This window comes from Scyliorhinus canicula, chromosome 19 (assembly GCF_902713615.1).
Source record: "Scyliorhinus canicula chromosome 19, sScyCan1.1, whole genome shotgun sequence".
In the NCBI taxonomy this organism is placed as follows: Eukaryota; Metazoa; Chordata; class Chondrichthyes; order Carcharhiniformes; family Scyliorhinidae; genus Scyliorhinus; species Scyliorhinus canicula.
Window position 1 is genome coordinate 35,715,759 of NC_052164.1, and position 27,959 is coordinate 35,743,717.

The window sequence follows — 27,959 nt, forward strand, 5'->3', positions numbered from 1 at the left end:
TGGTCCGAGCCAAAGCTTCATGAGATTTGTAAACTTCAATATTCCTGATGGTCACCTTGAGCTTAAAAGAACGAGGTTTGATAGTAATCAGCAGTTATACGAGGTAGCTTCGTTCCCCAGTCTTTATCCTCAATCAAACACTGCATCCTGTGTCCCCTGTTTAAATTATCTGAAGTTCGCAATCTCATGTTTTGAGCCCATTTTTCTATTTTACCTCGGCTAAAACTAATTTTTAAATTGCAACTTCAAAATTTCTGCTGCTCTGTGAAATTTAGGACTTCTGTTATAATGTACATTTTTCTTAGATTGGGCTAAACATTATTTAAGAAGCACTTATTTTTCATAGAGGGTATTTTTTGTGTTTTATTGATTTTTTTTGAAGGGGAAATCTTTTCATCTGCTTAATCTCACAGTATGGATCGACTCGATGTGACTGATCCATTTACTGTGCTGACAATGTTTTCTTGCTCAATGTGGCCATGCTTGGGAACTGAGTGGCACAGGGTTTAAAGCTGGTTAGTATTGGAGTGCTAAGCTCACTGCATTGAACAACCACTTATGTTTTACCCTCTTCCTCTTTTAGATTTTCCTCAAGTGAAAGAATGAAGAGGCGACTCACTAAATGTCTTCATCTCACTAAAGGTCAAAATCCAGCTTTCTTCAATGACTCACTGATACCTTTCCATCTCTCACTTTGTTAAGTCTTAAGCTTATAAGAACAAGGTTTGATAGTGGTCGACAGTTAAAAGAAATGAGGTGTTGAAAATATTTTTTCTCCGTCAGCCACTTCAGTGCAAGTCATGGAGCCTTGGAAGGTACCTTTAAATCTTAACTCCATCTTTCCATTAATTTGTACACAAGTCTCAAATTGCTGAGATGTGATGGAAGAATTTATTCATCAACCACGCCAAGCTCCCAAGTCTCCAACTTCATAACACTCAAGAACAGAGGATGGTGGAAAAGTTCAGCAGGTCTGCTAGCATCTGGACGGCATGGTGGTGCAATGGTTAGCACTGCTGCCTCATGGCGCTGGGGACCCGGGTTCGATCCTGGCCCCGGATCACTGTCCGTGTGGATTTGCACATTCTCACCGTGTCTGCGTGGGTCTCACCCCCACAACCCGAAAGATGTGCAGGGTGGATTGGCCACGTTAAATTGCCCCTTAATTGGAAAAAATAATTGGGTACTCTAAATTTATTTTTAAAAAAGGTCTGCTAGCATATGTCAGGAGCGAAACAGAGTTAACGTTTCAAGTCATAGACCCGTTGCAGGTTCATGACTCGAAACGATGGCTGGAATTCTCTGATGTTGTGATTCACTTTTCCTGCCAGAGGCGCACCCCCGCCTGTGGGTTTCCCGGGGGCTGGGGTGGCTACAATAGGAAATCCCATTGTGAAGTAGCATAATATAGAATCCCACTGCCAGTGAATCGCTCGCTGCGGAGAACCACAAGGCTGGGGGATTGGACAAGCCAGTCCGTTAACTCTGTATTCTCTCCCAATAGATGCTGGCAGATCTGCTGAGATTTTTCAGTGTCCTTGGGTCGTTTCAGATTCCAGCATCTCCAGTATTTTGCTCATAAGACTCAAACGGACAGCCTCCCCGGACAGGCGCCGGAATGTGGCGACTAGGGGCTTTTCACAGTAACTTCATTGAAGCCTACTCGTGACAATAAGCCATTTTCATTTCATTTCAAACTGGTTAAACCAGCAAGTATGATATTGAAGGACAAAAAGGTGGATATTGTGGGCCTGATCATCAAGGTGTTTGGACTTCTGGGCTGTGGTAAAATAGCAAAGTTCAGGAACTTATCATTATGCTAGGCTGGTTAACTTGTACTCGTGCTGTTTCTAAATAGAATGGTTATTCATGTGCGTCTACAGGGTCACATGGGTACTGTTATAATACCTTGAATACTTCTTTAACCCAAAACTGGTATACTTTACAATTGGATTATACATTTCATGATGCCCATCCACCTCACCAAAAGCCTGACGTGGTGCTAATTCTATTCCATGAACTGGAGCATGCACCAAAGCTGCAAACAGAGTAAAAACACAACAGCAGGGGACTTTATATAGATTTCAGAAGTGTTTTCTTCAGCTTTTCTTTGAAGCACCAGTTCAACTTTCTTTTTTTCCCCCGGACCTCGAAGTTACCTAGAGGTGTATCCATAGCGACCACAAAGGTCATCGGAGCATCGGAAGACATTGTTTTATCGGAGCAAAATGAGCATGTTCTTCAGATGAAAGGTGCTTTATGCTCCTCCAGATCTGCAATAAAGAAGTTAATATGCATAGATAGATATCGTAAAGCACAGATAAAGAGTAAACAGGAAAAGGACATGGAAATCGTGGAGCAAGAGATTTATTTTTTGTAAGAGTGCTCTGAAATTCGAACAATTTGAAGCGACGACACAGAATGGTAACGCAGGAATGCAAACCTGAATCTGAAGTTCTGATATGCAAATCCATTTGAAAAACAAAACGTGAATTGCAACTAAATCAACAAGCAAAGTTATGAAAAGGTTGATAAAATTAAATGCTAACCGGTTAGCATTTGAGACTACAGATGGTCTCCTGTTGGGAAGAACATAGCTGTTGTCTGAAATCACACCTTGCAGGCAACATGAAGCTTCTATACTGGAGCTTGATAGTCGACTTTTATCTTTTAAAACCGTAAGTTCTAAAGGTGACTCTCTAAAACCTGAACTGGACACTGGATTGGTAAAGCAATTTTGTTTTAATGCTGTGAAGCTTTCAGTAGAAAGAGATATTTTTTTTGAGTGGTTTTTGAATGTTCCATTTATATTGAACAAACTAAAGTTCAAAGAGCTGTCTCTCATATCTTCAATGGTCGCACATCACAAAGGCTGTGTTGCTGTGCATTTTCGATACAATTGGGGTCATAAAGTTCAGTATTTCTCGCATGTGGTCAGATGGAGGAAGCAAATCAACCACTCGGTATAAAAACACAGATATTCCTAGAACTGGAAGACCATTGTTGTTACAAAAAGCTCAGCTTACTAACTAATTGTGAAGAACAAATCAAAAACAACCTCTCAAGGAAAGGCCAAAACTTAGTTGGAACCTCTGCAGACCATTGTATTATTTAACGTACAGCCAACGCAACAGTCATTAGCCAAAATGAAAATCAGATCTTGAGATGCTAATTTTTAACCGCTTATTTTGAGAAACAATGATCCAATTTCAATCCACTACTCTTGTTCTCCTCTCTCCTGCCCTTCCCCGAAACTCACATTAAACCCCCCCCCCCCCCCCCGCCCGCACTCTCTCTTGAAAGTAGCAAACCATTTTGAACCAAGAACAGTGGACGACGGGAAAACTCAGCAGGTCTGCCAACATCTATTAGCAGAGGAACAGATGTTTCAAATCCTTTGACTCTTCATCAGAACTGAAGAGAGGGTGAATGTGTTAGAACTTAGAAGCTACAACAAAAGATAGCAACTTTAAGAAAAAAAGACAGGTGGCTTGGTGTGAGAAGAGAAGGGGGGGGGGGGGGGGAGCAGTTGCTTTGAGGCAATACATATATGGGATATTTTCAAAAAGAGGAGAACGGCCAAAATTTCAATTTGCCAAACTCAAGTTGAGTTCCGAGGGCTGCAATGTGCTCAACCGGAAGATGAGGTGCTGCTCCTCCAGCTTGCATTGGGCTTCACTGGAGCATCGCATCAGGCCAAGGATGGATATGTGGGCAAGAGAACAAGGTGTTGAGTGAAAATGGCAAGTGCCAGGAAGGCTGGGGTCATGCTTGCGGACTGGGCCAAGGTTTTCCGCAAACGGGTCACCTAGTCTGCGTTTAGTCTCCCCAATGTAGAGGAAACCATTTTGGCTGTCAGCCCAATTGACTATTCTTCATGTTTGAAGCTGAACACGTAAGTGCCATCAATCTAACTGACTGGGAGCTTGAGGAGAGTTTAAAGGGAAGCATCAAAACTGAGTCCAGTTCATTCGCTGATGACATTATAGGGTTGACAACTGCCCAGGATTGCCTTGGAGTCCACAGAAATGAACAATTAATCACCTGAATTCTACGAGTAAAATCATATTGGCATTAAACAAACGATATTTTTTCACCTTTCTTATTGAACACTTTCATTAAGGAGTTTGCTGATATGACAACTTTCATAACACAATTGAGCAATCACATTGGGGATCAGTATGCTCTGTGTGTCTCAGCAACACGCTATACTGCATATTAATCCGTTGAATTTAAGGGGTAGCTCCGTTTTTAAAACTTGTTTCAGCCGATGTTTGGTTTTACATTGACAGTTTTGAAACACGATTCTGTTCGCTTAGTTACTTTGAAGAAAAAAATCTTTGATGATCAAGAAGTTGCTTCAAGCTGTAAAATGTTTCATATCTAAACTATGAAATCAGAACTTTTAAAATCACAAAGCACTATCCTGTCAATGGAAATATTGACCATCGATACCCTACAAAAACTCAATGACAGTTTATGGTAGGAATTGAATGTTAAGCATTAAATTGTTCAACGTTGTATGACGACATACCTTCCTCTCCGGATGTTCCTTTCCAAGGTGCAGTGAAGGAAAGAAAAAACTTCTAAGTTTTCAACAATTATTAATATTAAGACCACAAAACAAATAATAATCAATTTGTACTTGATTGACATAATACACCCAAATGAAAACGCCCTCAAATAAGCATGAGAGGCCAGCTGTCAAGACTGATCAATTGGGTTGATATATTGTGCGGTGAGTTCTTGGTAAAGAATTCCAAGTTCATTTCAGCAATATTTACAACTAGTCAGAATTGAATACGTCAATCGGTCCCTTGTGTAAAGGAGCAAAGTTGTTAGTCAAAACGTTGGGCCTCAACGTGTCTTTCTCTTGCTGTTCTGCTCCAATCGGAATGTCATTGCTAAGCTTCAGATTGTTAAGGAAAAGGCTGTTGTGGAAAGATTTTTACCTGCACATATCTCAAGAAGAAAGGATGTTGTCCTAATTTAGGAAACCAGCAAGGCACCTTCTCATAATGGCAGCTTTGCCCATCTGGGTACAGGCAAAACAAGTCTGAATGCAAAATGTCTTAATTTTCTAATAAATGTAGAAATTACTTTTGAATTAAATCTCTCCATTTATACAGAAGTATAAAAGTTAAATGTGGTAGAGTTGCATTCGGTGAGTTTTAAAATCCAATATTTCAGTCTAATGTCGCACAGAAGTATATTACATATTTAAACATTCAAATTCATAGAATCCAGCATATTCGGGGATAAAGCTGAGTTTGCAGTTTACATTTGGTTCATATGCAAGTCAAAATCAACAAAACGACCAGAGCAGAGTCATGCACAATGTAATGGCAACACTTCATGCACTCTTCATATGACTGTGTTTAGGGATTCAACCGAGAGCAAGTATTGAACTGCTTCACGGTTGTGGTATTTTATACACTATAGCATAACTTGCAAACTTGAGTTGTTAAGAAGCACAACTATTTAACGATTGCTTGAAAATATCCCACATAACTCAAAAATAATTGGCGTAGAAAGAAACCACAGCTATCATGTTCCAGCAAGGTGCTATGTACATCCAAAATCATGTAAGAAGTCAAGAATGGCCACAGGTCACAGACAATAAGACACATTGAGGGTTTCACCTCCTCCAAGTCTGACTTCATGTGGGGCAATTAGTGATTTGATGAATATTTCATTTTTAAAGCAAAACATATCCCCCCCCCCCCCCCCCCCCCCCCCACACACAAAACAAAAATCGGAGCTTTTCTGATCCGGAATTCATCTCTCCGCTGCTAGCAACAATTACACGTGTGACATGCAAAGCAAAATGTATGCAGATCATAGTCAGTAATTGGAATAAACTGCACCAAAGCTAATGAAAGACAAGTTAAGCAAAACCGAATGGGAAGGAATCTGTACCTGGAGCGGAATTGTGTGGCAATCAATATTCGCAAATGTTATACTTGAAAAGTCTGTATATTTAACACTAAAACCTGTATATTGTCAGAACATGTGTTAAAAAAAAAAATCACTCAATACCTTATAGGAAGAGTGTTCAGTTTGCATCACAGACATAGCAGCCGTGATTCTCGCGAACTGCGACTAAGTGTTCCCGCCAACGGGAAAATCAGAGCGATTCCTGCTAGTGCGAGGAGCGACCCCAATGTAACTTGCAATGGCACTTCGAATTTTTGTCTCAGACCGGTTTTCAGTGCAATTCCATGGCACTGAAACCGAGAGGGGCGGGACCTAAACTCTCTGACATATCCCACACCTCAGAGACTGGGGCACCATGTTTATAGGGTTCCCGATCTCAAAATGCTGCTACAGCCCCTCCCTCCCCCTGCATTGCTTGCAGGAACCCTGCCCCCAGTACACCCAAGCTGCTCTTTCTAGGAAGCATTTGAGAACAAAGAGGCAGACTTGTAAAAAAAACAGCAGTTAGGAAACACCTGATCCCCTGTGTTAATGGATCCCTGCAGAGCTATATAATTAAACAATCTTAATGCCCTTTTGAAATCCCCCTCGACCTGTTAATGGTATGTGAAATTGAATGTAAACAATCCAGGTCAAAACTTCTAGCCATATACACAGGCTTCTATACTTTAAAGGGCAATGAAATTGACTGTGACAAAACTAATTCAAAGGTTTCCACCACTTTTCAGGGATTACTTTTAGCGTAATCTCACAGACCTTTGAACTTGGCATACTGACAGACTTTATAAAGGATTTAGGGCTATAGAAGGGTCGCTTTCACTTTATTATGAAAGATGTGTATTTGTGACATACTGACTGTTTAATTGGTGGGGGGTAAAGATGGAATCACTTTCACTTTATTATGGGACAATTTGAGATACTCAGTGACCATTTAAAGGCTGCAGACGGGGAGAGCAGCCAAACTACCGACATCCCAGGAAAGACCTTGACTTGAGCACCTCCAGCCTAGCACAAGCTCCTCTGACCCCCACCTCACATGAAGGCGGGTGGGCTTTGTTTGAGTCCTGGCGCGGATCCCAGTTTTTGTCCAACAAGGGGTTCAGCGGGCCATTGTGAATCCCGTGGCCAGCAGTCAGGCCCGGATATTCCGGGTCAAAATCTTTTGACAATTGAGATAAATTTGGATGGATGTGGATGATTTTGCCTTGAGGCAACTATTTTTATAATTATTTCAGAAATGGGTGGGCCATACATCAATGTAGCATTTTCGCCGTTAAAATCGATCGCCAATAGTAAATGGGTCAATAGCCTACAATAATAGAGCATTTTTGATAAAATCAAACCATTCAGAGTTACATCAATCATGACAAATGGTGTTAGACAGAAGCAAACACTGACTAAAACTGCTCCCATCTTGGCTCATTTAAACTTCTAAACCAGCAATGATGTTACGCTGAAATCAGTTATCTCGAAATAATGGACGTGATTTAACGGGAATGAAACAGAGTCCCGTGTCAGGCGTGTTTAGCCGGGTGCTTCCCAGCACTGGCAGCGCTGAGAAGGACCCTGCTGCTAAATGGGACTCTGCTTCATTTCTGGGACCGGGCGTCTGAGGCCGCACTTAGTCCCATTTCCTGCACTATGGAGCTCTGCTCGCCAGTCCTGAAAGAGATCGGAGCACCATTTTTAAATGGCGTCCCGAACTCTCAACACTCAACTTCGCCCTCCAGGCCCCCCCCCCCCCCCCCCCCAATGAGGGGGTCCTCGAGACCCCGTACCCCAACTCATAGGCAGGGCACCTCCCGGTGCAGGTAGGATGCAGGCAGGATGCCACGGGGACCAATTTCTTTTAAAAAACATTTTTTTAATGAAAACAAACCTTGCTCATTAAAACTTAAATATTGGATGCTATTTAACGAAATGGGAACAAAGTCCCATATCGAGTGTGTTTAGCCGTGTGTTTCCCGGCGTTCGCAATGCCGAGAAACACATGCCTATAAAATGAGAGTCCCATTAGATAAGGGCCTCGGCCCTGATCGCCAGCACAGAAAAAATGCCAGCTCAATACCTTGGCAGTGCCAACCTGGCACCCTAACAGTGCCATGCCAGCTGGCAGTGCAATCTGGGCACCTTGGCAGTGCCAGGCTGGCACCCAGGTGGCATTGCCAGGGTATACACGGGGTCGACCAAGCAGTCCTTAAATAGACCACATAAAAGGCTGCAACCAACAAAGTGTGGTTTTAAAATATTATTACCCGAACGTGGAGTCAGGTTGAGCAAAGGAATATGGGAATATGGGCTGGTGCCGACCAATGCACCCTGCTCACGATTATTGTTGCGACCACATTATATGGCCACCATTTAGACATAAAGAGCAGTCCCCTGCCATCATGTAACCTTCTAACCCATGCCAAAATTTTAAGGTCACTTGTACTTCTAAATTCGATGCAAATCATGACTACTCACTGGACCATGAAGCTGGACTTTCAAATAAGCACACTGAGAATAGTTATCAAGAATGCTCTACCCAGTTCCATGGAGTTAGAAAGGAGAACACTTCCTCAGTACATTATGTGCAGTGAATTTTGAAGGCATTTTAAAAATAAATCTTTTACAAATCTGTGCCTCTATGTTCTTGATTTTGTTATGCGTAATATACAGAAATAATTTAAATATTTTGATAGCAGATGAGATCCTAGATTCCATGGCCTGTGTGCCACTGGTATAGGAGAAACCTAATTTGGAAAATGGATCTTTATGCTCCCTATTTGTGAGGCAACATTTTGTTTTCCTTCTCCTGTTCTGATGATTAGACACATTTAAAAGGTAAAAATATGTTAGAAGCTGGATATCCCAATCAAATCCAGGAACCTGTATGACAAGTTTGTCAAGATATCCCCTATTTGATTAAGGATGGTAAAATTTAACACATCAATGGATAGGCAACAGCCTCATCTGACTCTCCAAAGCCTTTTCACCGACAAGACTCAAGTCAGGAGTGTGAAGGAATACTCCACACTTGCCAGGATAAATGCAGCTCCAACCACATTTAAGAAGGTCAACATCATCCTAGATAAAGCAGTCGGTTTGATCAGCATTTCATTTAAACCTTTAAACATTCATTCCCTCCTCCACCGTAGCTACAGTGTGTGCCATCCATAAGATGTACTGCAGCAACATGCCAAGCTTTCTATGCCAGCACCTCCAAGCCTTTACCAACTCCAAGAATATTGGCAGCAGATATATGGAAACACCACCACCTCCAAACTCCCCTCCAAGTCACACAATACTCTGACTTGGAAATATATTGCCATTCCTTCATCGGCACTGAGGCATAATCCTGGAATTCTTTATCAAACATGGTTGTTTGGACCTTCACCACACGATTGTATCGGTTCAAGATGGCAGCTCACCACTAATGTTTCAAGGCAAATAGGGATGGGTAATAAATACTGGTACCGCTAGTGACTCAACATGTTGCAAAATAATAATTTAACTATATGAAAGTGTAAATTTCCATAGTCCTAGATGCCATCGGCTGCTCTCCCTTTTGAGAGCGAGCTGACTGGTGGTGATTTAACCTGAGGTTCAGCATACCTCAGATGAGGGACAAGGTTACCTTCATGGTAACCTTGGCCTGTACGGGAATTGAACACACACTATTGGCATTGCTCTGCATCACAAACCAGCCGCCCAGCCAACTGAGCTAACCAACCTGTAGCAGAATGTTAGTGAAAGAGTACTTGAACCAGGTATTCTGATTCAGATGTGGAATTCAGATTCAAATCCAGAGGTTTACACTTACAACTTTAGAATAGAATTTTACAACGTGGAAAGAGGCCATTTAGCCCACTGTACATATTCAATTGCCCTTTGAAATTTCCTACGAAATCTGCTCCCAAAATCATCTCAACTAGTATGTTCCGGATCTTAACAACCATCAATGTGAAATAATTTCTACTATCCCTCTGCCCCTGTTGCTAATTATTTAAAGTCTATGACCTCTGGTTCCTAACCCATATGTCAGGGGAAACAATCTCTCCCTACTTGCTCGATCAAAACCACTCAGAATTTTGCACGTTTTTCTTTAGCTTCTCTACTCCAAGATGAATAATTCCATCTTCTCTTAATCTCTCCATATAATAAAGTGTCTCATCCCTGGTAAACTTCCTCTCTACCTATCTGAGGGCTTGACATCCTTCCTGAAGTGTGGTGTCCAGAATTGGACACGATACGTAGCTGAGACCCAACCATTGATTTTAAAGGTCTACCGTCTTCAATCAAATAGAAAATGTCTCATCAAATGTGCCGTGCATTTTTCTGGATTTAATTATTATTCTTTATTTATTATTTTGCTCCTTTCTAAACTGACCATATGCTGTAGCCCTGAACTGGAGTGTATAATTTGAATAACACACTGAGCAGTCAGCAGGCTAAGAAATGACTATTATTGTGATTACTAGACCACATTGCATTAACTCTCACTTACAGAATTTCATACCAGATCAATTGTCATAACAAAATTGCTTTGTGGGTGCTTGTGGTCATCAAAAGCATGCACTACTGGCCAATATATTGATGTCAAATTAACATTTCAGTGATTACAAAGCAAATCTTTTGGGAAGTGGGCTATGGTTTTAACTTTTTAACCACATTTTCCACTGCCAATACAGAAGTGTTCCCAATAATGGCATTTACAGCTTCAGTACCATTAGAGGCATTCTTGCTTAGGCACATCAACATTTGGCTAGGCGTAAGGGAGGTAGAATGCACTGTGTAGTAAATTCTCATACATGCTCCAAGCGTTCCACATTTCAATAAATGTGAAAGCAGCAATTCCATTCCATGCAGGTAAAGTTGCACTAAATTTTGTTCTTTTAAAGAAAGCTAGAAGTTCTGCTGTAGATACAAAAAAAATTGCAAATGGATTTTATTTTTTTCTGGAACAGTCTTGAATCTAATGTCAGCCCATTGCAGGTTAGTGTCTATCTTTGCTTCAGTTAGCCAGATTGGGCCAGAAACACGCAAGGGCGGGTTATCATCACGCTGTGGCCTGTATGTAAGAATAAAATAATTTTGAATTTATCTGGAATGAAACCATCTTTCATTTGAGTGAATCCAATTTTTTAAACTTCCCACGTTCTCACTGATTCTTGGCGAATTTTCTTTTCAAGGGTAAGCTTCTTGGAAACAGCCTTTACAGCAGCTTGAAACAATTTGACAATAAAATCACAAAGTTCCATAATTGGGTTTAATTGTTATGGATAGTTTAAATACATGTTTTTTTTTGCTCAAGATTAGTTTTGCAAATTGGGTTCCATGTTCAGGGTGCAGGTTTTCAGAATAAAAGTTCTATGAACAACAGCTGTTGGTACTGACTGAATCATGAAACGTGAATGGCAATTTATTAAAATGGATGGCATTTCATTTCACTGTTTTTAATTTTGGGGAATGAGGTTGATCGTAATCAGAATTTGGACTGAGGGCACATTAGTCTTTGATGGGCTGATCGTTCGGTGCAGGAGACCCCATTCAGCCTGAGCAGGGAGAAAACGGTTGGAATATTTACCTCATTCTTCACCCAATTATCTCAAAATCATTGTATCTACGGCAGAGTCTAAGCACAGAAGCAGTTGAGTATTAAATTCTGAATGGAGTAAAGTGAGAAGCAGTCAGGAATAGGCATGCTTGTCGCTTACTTAAATCCCCATCCAGTCCCCCCTAGGACAATGGCACCCACCAGGATGGCGCCTGCGATGGACCCTATAATGATATTGGTACCACTAGGACCTGTGACAAAGGGGAGGGGGGAAACGAAACCATGGGAATACACGTCAGAATCAAAGCACAAACTTATCAGTGAGACATCTCTATTACACTGCACATATTGCTTACTGTAGGCCCGGCTGTTTGCATTAAATAACGTGTCCTACTTTGTCACCAAAGTTTTCTTTGGAAGACTGTGGAGAAAGAAGCACAAATATTTAAGCTCAATGATGCGTGTCTAAATGACAATCTGCAAACACATGAAAAGAAGTGTGACCCACTCGGCTCATCGCTGTTCTCCCTATCTATCGGTTAGATGGTGTGGCATGACTCATGCACCATACTCTCTGTTTAACACTAACTCTGGGATGTGAAGAAATTAAAATGTATGTAATTTCAGGATGTTGCTCCAAGACTCATTCAGCTATGATACACCATTAGGCAACACGCCTTTTGGAACTGGATGACAGTATTAATAAAGATTATCACCACCTTTTCAGCAGTTTCACTTTGGCAGTGAAATCTGCCTTGGTTTTAGTCCAAAGCAGGTGACAGTGAATTGGCAGTTCATTTCATTCTCGGCTGGATTTCCTGTAGCGTACTTCACACCACCATCCAGGACGATCCAACCCCTTTTACATCCATTATTGAATACTTCAGTTACCCTGTCTTTATTGATAACCATTTTGAAACTTGTAACCTCCAAGATAGTTCACTGGAGTGCCTCCCTGCGTGTCTATTTTCCTTACACGGTCAGTATTGTTCAATCTTATGTTTTCTCCCTTCCTCTCTTGAAGAAACTGCTTGAGAGTCGATCGCTGGGCACTGGTTCAGTTTATGTATCCCAAGTGATCATTCTTCACCCGTTAAATCCAAACAGAGAAGGCTTCTCAGGCATAAAAACACCCTGTACTATCTTGACATTCACATAAGCACACCTTCCAGCAGGAACTCCGACTAATTCCACCCTCACCCCCTTATGGCCACATAAAGTATATCTTTGCTTCATCTCATGTGTTGGCCTTCCCTCCTTTAGAGACTAACAATCACTAAAGTTATAGAAAAGTCTACTTTTCTTTAGTCTATGTGTAAACTGGTATCTAAATTCCTCCCATGGAAAGACTGAAGTGAGATAAAACACTGGAGAAATTCTGTTGGACCTTTAAAGCTAGATCACAATTAAAGCAAACATGTTAGGGTCTACAGTATAACATACTGGGATCTACATGCAAATATTCATAGCAAAATACATTATTATGTAGAACATTACCAGTTATCAAAATGAAACATGAGGAAAGTATAAAACGCGATCTGCTGCCCATCAGAGCTTATCACTCTAGTATCCATTTTAATTATCACTAATGTTTTTGCTACTACCATCTTGCAAAATTCTTACCACACATTTGAGTAAAGATATTCCTCTTAATATGAAAAGTTTATACTTTTATTCTGTAATAATCCTCACTGGACCCGCGGGAATGACACGATTGATCACCTCATGGGGCTTGTGGAGTACGAGCTCCCCCACTAATGAGTGGAGGCCCAGCATCTGGGGCTCATAGAATCAACCTTTAAAATCCGGCCTGGATTGGGACCGGCATGATCGGTAGTCCCGGTTGGGATCTATGTGCTGTTTGCAGCATTGCGGCCTTTTCTTTAGCTGAAAATAAACTGCTGTTTTGATTGACCTTCTCGGGTCTCCTGAGCTTTTATATATTCCCTGGTTTTACACTCCAAGCTTAATCTAGATTGCCCTGGGCAATATAATTTAATATTTGATGTACCTCTAGTGAGGTTCCTCTTAAATAACTTCTTCCTAGACTGCAAGAATTCTCTCGAATTTCCGCTTCTTTACACTTGGGTTCGAACTCAGACGTGTCTGCACCCTGTCTGATATATTTATGTTTTTTTCTGGTGTGATACTGGAACTGAATACAATAGTGCAAGTATATTCTGACCAGTGCCTGACCGCTGGAGACTCCCAGTGTGAAGCCGAGGGTCAGTGAGCTGCTAATTGGAGGTTAAGGCATCAGTGCCAATGAATTGGGGCTTACCGATCAATGGGCAAGCTAGTTCAGTGGGTGGGGGGGGGGGGCCTTTTCCTCCGCGCCGGGCCCCATCATATTGCCCAGGGGCCGGCGTGGAGACTGGAACCCACGCGCATGCACAAAGTCGCGACGGCGGTGGTGAGCCGGGTGGTGATAGGTGGTGTCAGCGAGCAGGGCTCCCTGTTAGAACAGTGATATCAGGAAGTTACCCACTTGTACTCTAGTCTTCTGGTTATATATTCCATGATTCTACCGGATTTTTTAATTGTAAAAATATATAATAATCTTTATTGTCACAAGTAGGCTTACATTAACACTACAATGAAGTTACTGTGAAAAGCCTCTAGTCACCACATTCTAGCGCCTGTTCGGGTACACGGAGGGAGATTTCAGATTAGTTGAGTGCGATTTGTCTTCAGTGACATCCACAAATGCTTTCCAAGTCTCCGTCTCCCAATTTGATCACCATGCATTGTTTATTTATGAAGAACTGTTCTAACCAATGACCCAGATTTTTGCTACGGGTTCAGGTGCGCAAGTGACAGGAGAATTTGCAGCTCCTCCAAACCGGCCTCGGTCAGAACTTCTGACTTTACGTCCAGGAGTGATAGAGGAGTGGGGAAGCTACGAGAGGTGTTAGGAGGCTACCCCGGAAGTGTACTCTGCTGAACCACTGGAAGCATGAAGTGTATTGACAAGTCATAGAGATGGCATTGTCTTGCCACTGCTACCTGGTAGAGATATTATATAGTCATGTAGTTAGCTGCCAAGACTCAGTGGGTGGATGAAAATTGTCATGCCCATTATTCCATCCGCTTGCCCTCTTGCCATCCACCTACCAGAATAAGTCCACATTGTTAACCCTTAACAAGGTCCCCCAGTTGCACGGCATAACAATGTGACAAAGATGGGGGAAACCAGTGGGGCTGTCAGTGGTCGAGGACCACAAATGCTAGTTTGGAGTTACAGCCATGGTGCCAAGCATTTGCACGGAGCCATTTTCTCCATCAAACCTCAACAGTGATCACTGATATGGTGAAAATGGCTAGTGCATGGTTTATAGTGAGGTTGAGTGAGGGTTAGAGGAAGATATAGACTGGATGGTCAAATGGGCTGAAAAGTGGAGGTGATACACTTTGGAAGGAGTAATATGACAAGGAAGTATTCAATGAATGGCATGACACTGGGAAGTTCCGAGGAACAAAGGGACCTTGATGTGTTTGTCCATAGATCTCTGAAGGCAGAAAGGCAGGATAATTGGCTGGTGAAAAAGGCGTATGGGATACTTGCCTTTATCAATCAAGGCAAAGATTACAAAAGCATGGAGGCCATATTGGAATTGTATAGAACTTTGGTGAGACCACAGCTGGTGTGCAATTCTGGTCGCCACATTATCGGAAGGATGTGATTGCACTGAAATGAAAATCGCTCATTGTCACAAGTAGGCTTCAAATGAAGTTACTGTGGAAAGCTCCTAGTCGCCACATTCCGGCGCCTGTTCTGGGAGGCTGGTACGGAATTGAACCGTGCTGCTGACCTGCCTTGGTCTGCTTTAAAAGCCAGCTCTTTAGCCCTGTGCTAAACCAGCCCCTGCTGGAGGGGGTGCAGAGGTGATTCACCAGGATGTTACAGGGATGGAACATTTAAGTTATAAAGAGAGGTTGGATAGGCTTGGGTTGTTTCTGCAGAAGCAGAGGAGATTGAGGGGTGCCCTGATCTTGGTATACAAGGTTATGACAGGCATGGAGAGGGTGGATAGGGAGCAGCTGTCCCCCTTAGTTGAAGGGTCAGTTACGAGGGGTCACAAGTTCAAGAACAGGGTCAGGAGGTTTAGGGGGGATTTGAGGGAAACCTTTTTACCCAGAAGTTGGTGATGGTCTGGAATGCACGGACTGGGAGGGTGGTAGAGGCGGATTGCCTCACATCCTTTAAAAAGTATCTGGATGAGCACTTGGCACTAACATTTAAGGCTAAGGACCAAGTGCTGGCAAATGGGATTAGGTAGGCAGGTCAGGTATTTTTCATGCGTCAGTGCAGACTCGATGGGCCAAAGGGCCTCTTCTGTGCTGCATTACTTTGTGATTCTGTGATTCATCGAAGCACACAAAAGTGAAAGAGAGCATTGTAATTTGAATGACTCACAATCCTTTTCGCCTTACATTTTAATTCAGAGTGACACTCAGAGACGACACAGGGAAAAATAACGGTCCAGCTGCCCCATGATTTAAGGACCTTCACGTTTTGTTGTAAGGGGTGCAGAAGGGGAGAGCACACTTCTACTCTGCTGGCTGCTATAATGTCCGTGTAGCAACCAAGAACGTCTGGATTCAAATAGTGGATGTGGTGAGTACAGCAGGAGACGATCAGTGCTCATGGATTTAGTGCAGGGAAAGCTCTTGTAGTGTAATAGCTAGTGTAGAATAACTATGGCAATAAGTGATGTGGACCATGATGTAACAGTGACATCAGCAGTCATGTGCTAGCAGATGGAGCAGGTTTGATGTCACCAACAGACCACAGGAAGAGAGTGCGACAAAACCTGGTTGATGCGACCATCAATTCACGCGAAACAGATGTCAACTGTGGCTTTAATCGACTAGAACAGTGCCGGCCTGCGACTGCTCTGCTAGTGAGGGCCGCCTACAGGACTGCTGCTCTTTATACCTCCCCTCAAGGGGCGGAGCCAGGGGCAGAGCCCACAAGGGCAACAACCTGATACATTCCATGTAATATCGTATAATGGTCCATAGGTGGAGCCCACATGGGCAACAGCGTGATACAGTAACATACATGGTGAATGGTTAATACAATACGTTCACCACAGTCACCCCGTTAAAAAGTTGAAGTCCGGCAGGGGTGAAGGCTAGAATTTGGTGCGACACCGATGTTCTAAATTATTTAATTACCTGGGCGGGCGATGGTCCCACTCACACAAAAGCCTGCCAAAATGAGCAAAAGGTCAGAAAATCTCACAGCAGCTATTCTGCGATGCTTATGTTGTGGTACACAACACAGATGCCAAGATTGTCCAGCAGGGGGTGCCAAGTGTTTCCTGTGCGGGAAGAACATTTCAAGCACAGGCTAGATTCTCGGGTTCCCAGCCGCGTGTTTTTTGGCAGCACGCTGTTCGCCGCCAGCGGGATTCTCTACTCCCACCACTTGTCAGTGGGATTTCTCATTGAAGCTACCTCATGACACCGGGAAACACACGGGTGGGGGTGCGGTGCCAGAAGAAATGAGAATCACGACAGCCGGAGAATTCCGGCCCAATTCTGTTAACTTAATTGAGGAAGAGGACAAGAGAATATTTATGACACACACTCCATGCAAGAAATTGGGAATTAATGGCGGAGACAAAATTACAGTTTTCAGAGGAAGTAAATGGTCTTAATCAGGACTATTGGTCAGTTACAGTGCAAGTTAAAGGCTTCGAGAGTTACTTTAAAGTGGACCCGGAGCTGGTGTTAGTGTACAAGCTGATCACCTGGACTGGTTCAGCCAATACCTCTTCAGCCATTGCATGCTGCAAGGTCCAGGGGACAGGAACCTTCCAATAACAGGCAGGACAATTGTTCCTATTCATTACAAGAGGCAAAAGAATATTGATTCTCGCAATGTTGTTCTAAATCAACGCAGATCCTTATTGAGTGGAGATGTTGAAAAACGAAAAAATGAAAATTGCTTATTGTCACGAGTAGGCTTCAAATGAAGTTACTGTGAAAAGCCCCTAGTCGCCACATTCCGGCGCCTGTTCGGGGAGGCTGTTACGGGAATCGAACCGTGCTGCTGGCCTGCTTTCAAAGCCAGCGATTCAGCCCTGTGCTAAACAGCCCCTATTGTTGGCATATCACAGGGTATTCTAGAAAAATCTGATGACGGATCTGCATTTCGACAACTCGATGCCTATCATGGAAGAATCTCCAAAGTTTTATGCAGAACCAGTGGATTTCCACCTACAACTGCTGAGAAGGTTTGTTCGTGCAGCAATGAGTTAATTTCCATCAAAGAGACACCATCCACTGGAGTCCTGGATCTCTCAGTCTTTACAAAGCTAGGTCAGAGAATGCAGGTACAGAGGCACTGTGACAGACGGTGGTCATCTCCAAGAAGACCTTTTGGACCTGGCGTGGCTCTTTCCTGTAGAAGATAATGAGGAAGAAGCTATTGTAGCTCCTAATGATCCATTGGAAGATGAGGTCATACATGTTGGTTTGCTGTCTGAATCTTCCACTGAGCCAAATTAAGTCTTTGGTTTCTTGTTTTTAAGTCAGCTGTGTTTACTGTGGCAGCGCACGATTCAAACCTTCGTCTCACTGAATCTATCAATGCAATGCCTTATGCACTGGTTATCCATGAAGAGTTGTCCAGACACTAGAACATGAACAAACCACTTCAGTGAGGACAAGGTTAGCTCGGTTCAAGTTACCAAACCTGTGCGGACCTCACAATGAAGCACTTTTCTTTTTGTCAGAGATTTAAAATTTTTTTTAGAGTACTTAAATTATTTTTTCCAATTAAGGGGCAATTTAACATGGCCAATCCACCTATCCTGCACATCTTTGGGTTGTGGGGGTGAAACCCATGCAGACACGGGGAGAATGCGCAAACTCCACACGGACAGTGACCCAGGGCCGGGATTTGAACCTGGGTCCTCAGTGCCGTAGGCAGCAATGCTAACCACTGTGCCACCGTGCTGCCCCACGTTTTGTCAAAGATGATTGCGTTTCTAGTTAGTTCCCTTTCTTGAAAAATTAGTTTTCAGAAGTCTATTAATGTTCTTGTACCACGCTAGCGGCATTATGACCCAAACTGAAAGATTCCATTGCCAATGATGTCTACTCATCCAGCTGCTGCAACAACCTATCCAAAACATTTCATAACGGGAAGAAGAATTGCTTCTACTTTCCACAAACACAATTACATGCGGGTTTTTTCCACAACCTGCTTTAATTAATGGATGGATATTCTATCAACTTTGAGAAATATTGGGGATGCAGACAAACCCTTGTACTGTCCATCTGTACTCCCTGCCGGGGTTGGTTCAGGATATGGATCAAAGACGCTGCAGTCCTTCCCTGTCCAGTCACGGACACAGATACATTTCACTTCATTGCTGCAGACCTGAGAGTAAAAGACAAAAAGTGCAGTAAAATGGCCAATCCATTCCATTCAAGAAACAACTTTGCCCCTTCAACAGTTTGCAACCCAAGGTAAAGACCAACTAATCCTGCCTGCAGATGGCTTGTTAACTTTCCGTCTGAAATATACATACTTTTAATCACTTTTGTCATCAGTCAGAGCTGGTTTTTAATCAACAGGGTGAATGCAGGTGACTATGAACCCGAGATTTAAAAGTACAAATAAAATTTGTCTTTTTCTTCACCCGAAACATGCACTAAAGAGTATTGAATTTCTCAGTACATTACAGCTAACCGGTGCAGCAATTTGATGTATTAAAAATTTTGCCGACATTTTAAAGACTTATTGTGGGGAGTAACTTGGATTAGCTGACGTCGAAATTCAGACCATTTTTGGTTTATTTAGGCTTCGTTTATCCTAGTGGCATGCCAAGGGGAGACGGTGGTGTAGTGGTATTTTCTCTGGACTAGTAATACAGAGACTCAGGGTAATGCACTGAGGACCTGGGTTTAAATCCCACAATGGCTGATGGTGATATTTTAATAAACGATGACCATGAAACCATCTGGTTCACTAATGTCCTTTAGGGAAGGAAATCTGCCGTCCTTACATGTGACCCACAGCAATGTAGTTGAGTCTTGAAGCAAGTGACAGAGGGGCAATAATAGCCCAACCAGCAACGACCAACTGAATTTTAAAAAAATGTGAAGCTGCCGCCCTCATTCCCAACAGAAGTCAGGTAGGATGAGGAGGGTGGCTAAAATGGATTACAAAGGGAAGGATGCTTCAGTGCTTGGGTTCATCATTTTCAAATTAGAGCTGAGGTGTAGAGTTGTCAACCCTCCAGAGTTGACCTGGAGACTCCAGGAATTGAAGTGAGGGAAAGTGCAACCCTGAAGAAAGATCTTTGGATGTCGAATTAATTATTTTACTTGTAATTTTTTTTGAACATTTCTCTTCACTGGATATAAGAAGGTTGAAAAAGAAAAAATAAAGGCTGACAGTCAAACAACAGCCAACTGGGACAATTGAGTCTTTCTGCTTTTCAATTGGCAGTGCGTCACAAGAATGGATGTGTTGGCCAACCAATGTCTGGAGCGTAAGATGAAACCTCCAGGAATACATTTATTCACAAGTTGGCAACGCTTTTCAGGAGTGAAATTAGGAAGCACTTTTCTCCCCACAGAGGTCGGTGGACTAAGTGTTGGTGTAAATTTACTCTGCACAAAGAAAGAACTTCTGCGAGTCTCTTGCACAATGAAGCACATTTTGCTTTTAAATTACATGGCATCATCATTTGGACATGGTGCATTGTCTCATGTATTTCCAAATTAAGATTCCGAGAGCATAAACTCATGAAAAACTACTGGGGCGGGATCCTGCCGTAATCGGCGGGGCGGGCAACTCCAGCGGGACGGAATGGCGTTAACCACTCCGGCGTTGGGCCGCCCCAAAATGCGGAATCCTCCACGCCTTCAGCGGCTAGGCCCACCACGGAGTGGTTTGTGCCCCGCTGGCCGGTGGGAAAGGGGCTTGGCGCCACACCAACCGGCGCCAAAGAGCCTCCGCCGGCCGGCACGAGTTGCAATCGCGCGGGGGCGCCAGCGTGTGCTGGTGTCACCCCCGCGCTGCGCAGAGGGCTTCGTTTCCACACGGGTAATGGCGGACTGCTACAGCCGCCGGTGCAGAACAATAGAGTGCCCCCACGGTACAGGCCCGCCCGCGGATCGGTGGGCCCCGATCGCGGGCCGGGCCACTGTGAGGGCACCTCCCAGGGACAGATCCCCCTCAAGAACCCCAGAGGCTGACCGCGCCGCCAGGTCCCCCCGGTAAGGGACCTATTCCAATTTACGCCGGCGGGACTGGCAAAAAATGGGCGGGACTTCGGCCCATCACGGGCCGGAGAATTCGAGCAGCTCCGGGGCTCATTGAGTCCCGCCGGTCCCCGCCATTCTCCGAGGCGGGTGGTGTGATTCACACCGGACTGATTTTTGGGGGGCCGGAGAATTTGGAGGACGGCGGGGGTGCGATTCACGCCGACCCCCGGCGATTCTCCGACCCGGCGGGGGGGTCGGAGAATTCCGCCCCTGGTGTCTGTCCTCAAAGATTATGTGGCTACAGGGAGGAAGAGGGGCAGAAGGGAGCGAGGAGAAAGTGCGTAGTCAAAATAAAAACAGAAAATGCTGGATAAACTCAGCAGGTCGGGCAGCATCTGTAGAGAAAGAAACACAGTTAATATTTTGAGTCCATATGATTCTTCTTCAAAGCTGGAGGGATTGAAATGTGATGGATTATATAGTTAGAGAGGGGTGGGGCAGAATAGAAGGTCAGGGATAGGTGGGAGATTGACAAAGGTGTCATGGGCACAAGACAAAGGGAATGTTAATGGCAGCATTAAAGATTGAAGGTGGTGCTGATAGTGGCATGAAGTTAAGGTAGCAGAATATGTTAATATAGAGCAAAGATCAGAGCTCAGTGAAAGCAAAACTAAAGAATAAGTGACAGGTGGCCCTATGGGGAGGGGATGGGTTGCGTTGACACAAAAAAAAGAGTCAAAATGGAGGATAAAGTTCACAGCCTAAAGTACCTGAACTCAATGCTGAGAACAGAAGGTTGTAACATGCGTAATCAGAAGATGAAGTGTTGCTCCCACATGTTTCCGTTGGACTTCACTGGAGTACTGCAACAGGCCGAGGATGGGCATGTGCGCATGAGAGCAAGGTGCTGCGTTGAAATGGAAAGTGACATGGTGGTTGGGGTCATGCTTACAGATGGAGCGAAGGTGTTCTGCAAAGTGGTCACCCAGTTTGTGTTCAGTCTCTCCAATGTAGAGGAGACTGCATTGGGAGCAGCGAATACAGTGGACCAAATTGAGGGAGATGCAGGCAAATCGCTGCCTCACCTGAAAGGAGTGTTTGGGGCCTTGAACAGTGAGAAGGGAAGAGGTAAAGCAGCAGGTGTTTCCCCTTCTGTGATTCAAAGGGAATGTCCCGTGGGAAGGGCATGAAGGGTTGGGGGTGATGGACGAATGGGCCAAGGTATCATGGAGGGAGTGGTCCCTACGGAATGCTGGCAAGGGGGATTAGGGGAAGATTCACGATAGCTTCATGCTGCAGTTGGTGGAAATAGCTGGGGAATCATCCTTTGATTGCGGAGGCTGATGGGTGAAAAGTGAGGACAAGAGGGATCCTATAATAGTCTGGGAGGGAGGGGAAGGGATGAGGGCAGAAGTGCAGGACAACGGCAACCAAACCCCCCCCCCCCCATAGCATGCAAGCATTGGGAATTCACCCCCCCCCCCTGGAATTGGGGCACGTCTGCCCCTCCCACCGGCACTGCCCATCTCTCCCCGCCACTGAGATCGCCCCCATGCTCCTCCACAGTCTTCACCCCCCCACTGTCGAATGCATGCACCATCCCCCATAGCAACCATCGTCCCCACCCCTTCCTCACACACAAGGTGGAAACCCCCCACCCCTCCAATGCATGCACCATGCCCCACAGCAACCATCGTCCCCACCCCTCCCTCACACATAAGGGGGAACCCCCTCCCCTCCAATGGGGCTCCCCAGTGGACCTGCTCCTGGCAGTGCCAGGGCAATGCCCAGCCATGTCCCTCACCACCTCGGGGCTATCCTCACCTTCGCACCCCCGGCGTGGTCATCATGGCTGGTTCCCAGTTTTGAAAACCAATAGTGATTCACGCCAGCACAATGTCACACTGCCAGGGGGAGGATCCAACGCGGGCGGATGTTACGGCACAAAGACGTTTAAGAATATTTAAATGTATTAAAATTCATGGAAAGGGTGTGAACCTGATTATGTCACCCTGAAAAGAGATCTCGTTGGCGCAAATCCTGTTATGGCCCACTTGTGACATTTAGTGGCCATAACAGAATTTGCGCCTGCGGCTAACGGGCCCCCTAAATTCCATCCGATGGATCAAGGAAGGGAAGGGAAGTGTCGGAGATGGATTATGTGGTGAGAGAGGGGTGGGGAGACTGGAAGCAAAATGATTACATTTTCCAGGTCCAGACAAGAGTTATGTATCGCCATGACGTTCCAGCCATCGTGATGTAGGGCAGGCTTAATAGTTCAGCTGGTCTTTTCCTGCTTGTCAGTTTTATATGTGTGTGTAACATGAACAAAGGGTGCAATATTTTCTCCTCTGAAGGCAGGTCTGCTGTCAGAATTTATGTTGACTATGTTGGCCAATTTGTGCACATCTCCAGATATAGTCTATCTGTGACTTGCAGAGGTTTCTGTATTCTACAAACAAGCAACATCCGGCAGAGTGTACACATTCCGCATTGCTTGATATTCCAATGAACTCACCCCATGATTAAAGCAGACTTCTCCACTTGCACTCTGTGGGCAGGAGCTCAGGTTGAAGGCTTGTATTGGTAGGCATTTGTGATCAAGACACATCATGTTGGGTCCACAGGAAGTGCCGTCTTCTACATAACCAAGACTAGTACCATCATCCAGCAGAACATGGCCTCCCCTGAGAACATCACAATTGCACTTTAGTCCTGCCAATACTGAATTTGATCAACACTGCACAATGCTACTTTAAACCCTTTCTGATTGCAGTGCACAAAATGTACTCTTATAAAACATCCTTGCTACATTTCCCCCTGAAGGCCTGGGGTTTGATGATATGGACTCAAGATAAGCTCCTCATAAAATGTTCAACTTTCAATGTATGATTGCAGGCACGGCATGTCAGCAGGCTATTCAGCCACAAAAAGCATCATAGCTAAGCCTACTGCTGTCCACATCAGCATTTCACGCAGGGACACGTGGAGAGTGATCAGAACTAGAAACTTCTTTACCCACTCCTGACTTCCCAAAGGTCTCCACCACCTGAGCGATAGAATACTCTCCACTTGCCTGGATTAGTGCAGCGTCAACAACACTCAAGAAAGGTGACAACGAAATAGCTTACTATATCCTGTACATCACTTTAAACAATCACTCCCTCCATCGCTGATGCACAGTAATATCAGTGTGCATCATTGACGAGAAGCACCGCAACAATTCATCAAGTTGTTATTTCTTTAGAAAAGGTATTCCTTGGCTGGGTTATGGGCGGAGGCTCTGAGGAGGATGAATGCATTCTCTTTGTGCGCTAGGCTGAGCCTCAGTCAATTTAAAGTAGTCCACTGGGTGCATATGACGGTGGCCAGAATGAGCAGGGTTTTAGGGGGTGGAGGATAGGTGTGGGCGGTGCAGGGGGGGCTAAATGCTTTGGGCCTGTCCAAAGCTGGAAGTATTCTGGTGGGTGTTCACTGCTCTGGGCCGGAATTCTCCCTTCTGGGGACTAAGTCCCCACGCCATCGGGAGAACCGGCACCAACCACTCCGGCGTCAACAGCCCTCAAAAGTGCGGAATTCTCCACACTTTCGGAGGTTAAGTGGACGGCGGCGGGGTTGACGCCGCTCCAGCCGGTGCCGAAGGGACGGCGTGAGTTTGCGCATGCGTGGAACCGCCGGCGTGGTTCCACGCATGTGCAGACCAGCTGGCGTATTTTGGTGCATGCGCGGTGGGTTCTCTTCACCGCGCCAGCCATGGCAGTGCCCTACAGGGGCCAGCGCGGAAGGAATAAGTGCCCCCATGGAACAGGCTTGCCCGGAGATCGATGGGCCTTGATCGGGCCAGGCCACTGTGGGGTAACCCCCCCCCGCCGGGGTCGGATCCCCCCTCGCGCCCCGGCCGACTTACCTGCCAAGTCCTGCCGGTACGTGAGTTGAGTGATTCACGCCGCAGGGACTAGCCAAAAACGGATGGCCACTCGGCCCATCGGGTCCCGGAGAATTGCCGATACTGCCAATAGCCCCCGAGCGACGTGGCGTGAATCCCGCCCCTGCCTGAAAAACGGCTCTGGAGAAGATGGCAGCCGGCGTAGGGGCGGCAGGGCGGGATTTGCGCTGCCCCCCCCCCCAAGGGGATTCTCTGACCTGGCGGGGGGTCAGAGAATCCCGCTCCTGATGTCTCAGGTGCTGAGGGTGAAGGTGGTCCCAAGTCCAGAAGTGGCAATTTTTGGAGTGTCGGAAGACCCGGGAGTCCAGGGGGTGAGAGAGGCCAATGTTTTGGCCTTTGCTTCTTTGGTAGCCTGGAGATGGATCTTGTTGGGATGGAGGGACTCTGAGCCTCCGAGCCTGGGGGTGTGAGTGAGCGAACTCACAGAAGTCCTCAGATTGGAAAAAATCAAGATCGCCTTGAGAGAGTATGTGGAGGGGTTTGCCCAGAGATGGAAACCGTTTATCGATTTCTTCCAGGATAGTTAAGTCAGCTGGGGGTGGGGTCTTTGGGGTTAAAAAAGGAAGCGGAGTGGATGGAGGGTAACAGCAGGGAGGGTGGGGCAAGGGGCTGTTGGTTATATATTTGTTATAAGATTTCCTGTTTGTTCTTTTTTTGGTTTTGGTTGTGTTTGATGTATTTATAAAAACATTTAAAAAAAATAAAAGGTATTCCATATGACCATAACATCAGGAGTACAGACAATCTAATCTAAAATTTTTAGGCATTATTTTTCTCCCCTTAGAGCAGGTTTTATTTGTAACAACCTGCAAACAGAATGACAACTCTATGTGCCACAGTACCCAGTGTGATTCACAGTTTATAATAATATCACAGGCAGTACATCTGGCTCACTGCGGCACACTAGTAATAATGATTCTGTGACATTCTTTGAGAAGAGCTTTTGGAACTATATTCCAATTGGGTCATGGAAAATCAAACATCATGGACCTTGCTCAGTTACTGTATCTTCAAATAATGTAGTTTCACGTTCAACATCATTACTGGATCAATGTACTTGCCACTGAAATCTGGAGAATTGGATTGTTACCTGCAATCCGTGTATTTGTTCTGATGGTATAATACCATGCTGGTAATGTCTCCATTCAGGTCCCCACGTCTTGGAGGCTGAGTTATATTGGAACAAAAAAGATAACCACAAAGAACATCCCTACATAAAACAGGGAGAATTCTGTTACCAACTGTTAAAAATAAGCCACATTAACACTCAAAGCAGTGCTTTCAGCCATTGACAACACATGCACACATGTGTAATCCTAAATCACCGTAGAGTTGTAAGTTTGCTACACAGCCATGTAACAAAGGAAAACATCTCGAGCCCAGATCAGCCAAATGGCACTTACCGTAAACAATTAGTTTTGAAATGTAAAAGCAAAATAAAGATTGAATGCAGCATAGCAGCCTGAGTTACAGCCCACAACAAATTGTGTCATTTTGAACCAGAGGCCTGCCAAGGTGGTTTGATCAACGGGCATTAAACCCTTGATGGAAAGATGTTGAATTCGGTTGTCAGGGTTTTTGAAGTTCAACACCTGACACTCACTGGTTCAAATCTTGCCAGAGTGAGAGATCTCACGGTGTGCGCATTGGGTAGATTTTCTTACTGCAATTTTCAGCTCAACATTTTTGCTCTGGAAGTGTGAGCTGATAACGACATGACATGATGGCAAATGCAACAGGTGGTCTGTGACCTCGGTGAAGGACAGGCCTAACCGTGGTCTTCCTTAACCAATAGCATTGAAGACTTGACAAAGGAGCTGAGAAACAATTGAGAAGTTGGGTGAATCACAGTCAAATCAGAAAGAGAAATAAAGAGAAGACACGAAAGATTGGATTAAGAATGAGAATAACGGAAAAATTGGAAAATAATTATTTTTAAAATTCTAATTTGGCGTTTTAAAATCTCCAACAGTAAGCATACAGCTTTGGGATTTAAGAGATTAAATTGTTCTCTTTCTGAGTCAGAGAGGTTTATTATCACTGCTTTAACAATTATCATGTCACTAAAAGGGTACTTGTGTTTTAAGTATGCTCTCTGACAATGGGCAGTGAGCTCCATGTGTAGATACAGCATTTCTTAATGATAATAGACAAACCACCATTTGTGCAAAGCAAAGACTTGTTCTTTGTTGGGCAGCGATGTTACGGCAATTCACAGCTAACGGAATATGTCTTCTTTGCTTGAACCTGCTGGCTAATTTGTGCATTGGTAATTTTGCAGCATGATTTGGACCGTATACTTGAACATTAAGGGTGAGTACTTTTGCAATTCAACAAAGGAAGTGTCATCAGGAGAGAAGAGGAAGATCGAAAAAGGATACGTTCTTGTGAGCTGCAGTACACTGGTAATATTTGGAACTTTTAGCATCTGATTAGGATGCAATCTGACCCACATATTTCAGATTATTAGAAGGTACGGATAACAGGGAAGTACACAGCGAGCCAGGGATGCTGCACGTAATTTTTAAATGCATTCAGAAAGCCTGCCTCTGTGGTGATGGAGAAGGGTAGAACAAGGGAGCACCTGTATAAGCTGAGGACTTTGGACATAAGGTCGCATATTAGAGGTTTTACATTTCCTTGGGGACAACTGACGTGTGGAGCAAGATTCCAAAGGAAAGCGTGAAAACCAATTCCTTACAGTCCTTCTTGAAGGCAATAGATGGCCTTCCGGAAAAAACAAGGCACTCACAGCATGCAAGAAGATAGATCCATTCATTCTGGTTGAGAATTAATGGTTCGCGGACCACCTGGGATTTGGTTGGTCAGTCATGAGGGTTTGGTGCTACTTTCTTTGATAGATGTTTCTCAGTTGGCCACAGGACCCTTTTTATTGCTACTCCCAGGAGCTGCAGGAGAAATATGTTCGAACGGAATCAGCCAACGGATTGGAGACGAGGGTGAAATTGGTTGGATCTGTTAACCTTCTCGTCTTCTGGATGCATAAAGAAGTGCGTGAAAGAGAAAGGAAAACACAAACTGAAGAAAACCGAAAAGCAAAACTAGCTCATTAAACGCTGCTGCATGTCACTGAGATTGGCTGAATAATTAGCTACTTACTGTTTACTGCACTGAAGCCAGTTTTGGCCACCTTTGCCACAGTTTCCTTTCTCTGTTCCTTCAATATTCAACTTTTCATAGCAGAATCGATCAGCAGAATCTTGAAAAGCAAACATTTTGCTTTCAGGGAGTTTTCTATTTTCGACTTCAAGGTTATTTCTCTAGCTCTATTGTGCCAATACTTTA

General features: G+C 44.4%; 1 protein-coding gene across 3 annotated transcripts in view; it reads right to left on the minus strand.

Annotated features, from left to right (window-relative positions):
- Nucleotides 1–2,140: 2,140 nt before the first annotated feature.
- Nucleotides 2,141–27,959, minus strand: part of adam11 (ADAM metallopeptidase domain 11) — a 213,849-nt gene continuing 188,030 nt past the window's right edge. The window contains exons 21-27 of one of the 3 annotated variants that reach the window (XM_038779232.1): nucleotides 27,774–27,873; nucleotides 25,744–25,863; nucleotides 23,226–23,394; nucleotides 18,755–18,872; nucleotides 11,637–11,727; nucleotides 4,535–4,552; nucleotides 2,141–2,273 (exon numbers count right to left, since the gene is read on the minus strand). In XM_038779232.1, the coding sequence (XP_038635160.1) occupies nucleotides 2,258–2,273; nucleotides 4,535–4,552; nucleotides 11,637–11,727; nucleotides 18,755–18,872; nucleotides 23,226–23,394; nucleotides 25,744–25,863; nucleotides 27,774–27,873 (632 nt within the window). In that variant the 3' untranslated portion in view covers nucleotides 2,141–2,257. The other 2 variants (XM_038779233.1, XM_038779234.1) reach the window with 2 other exon arrangements.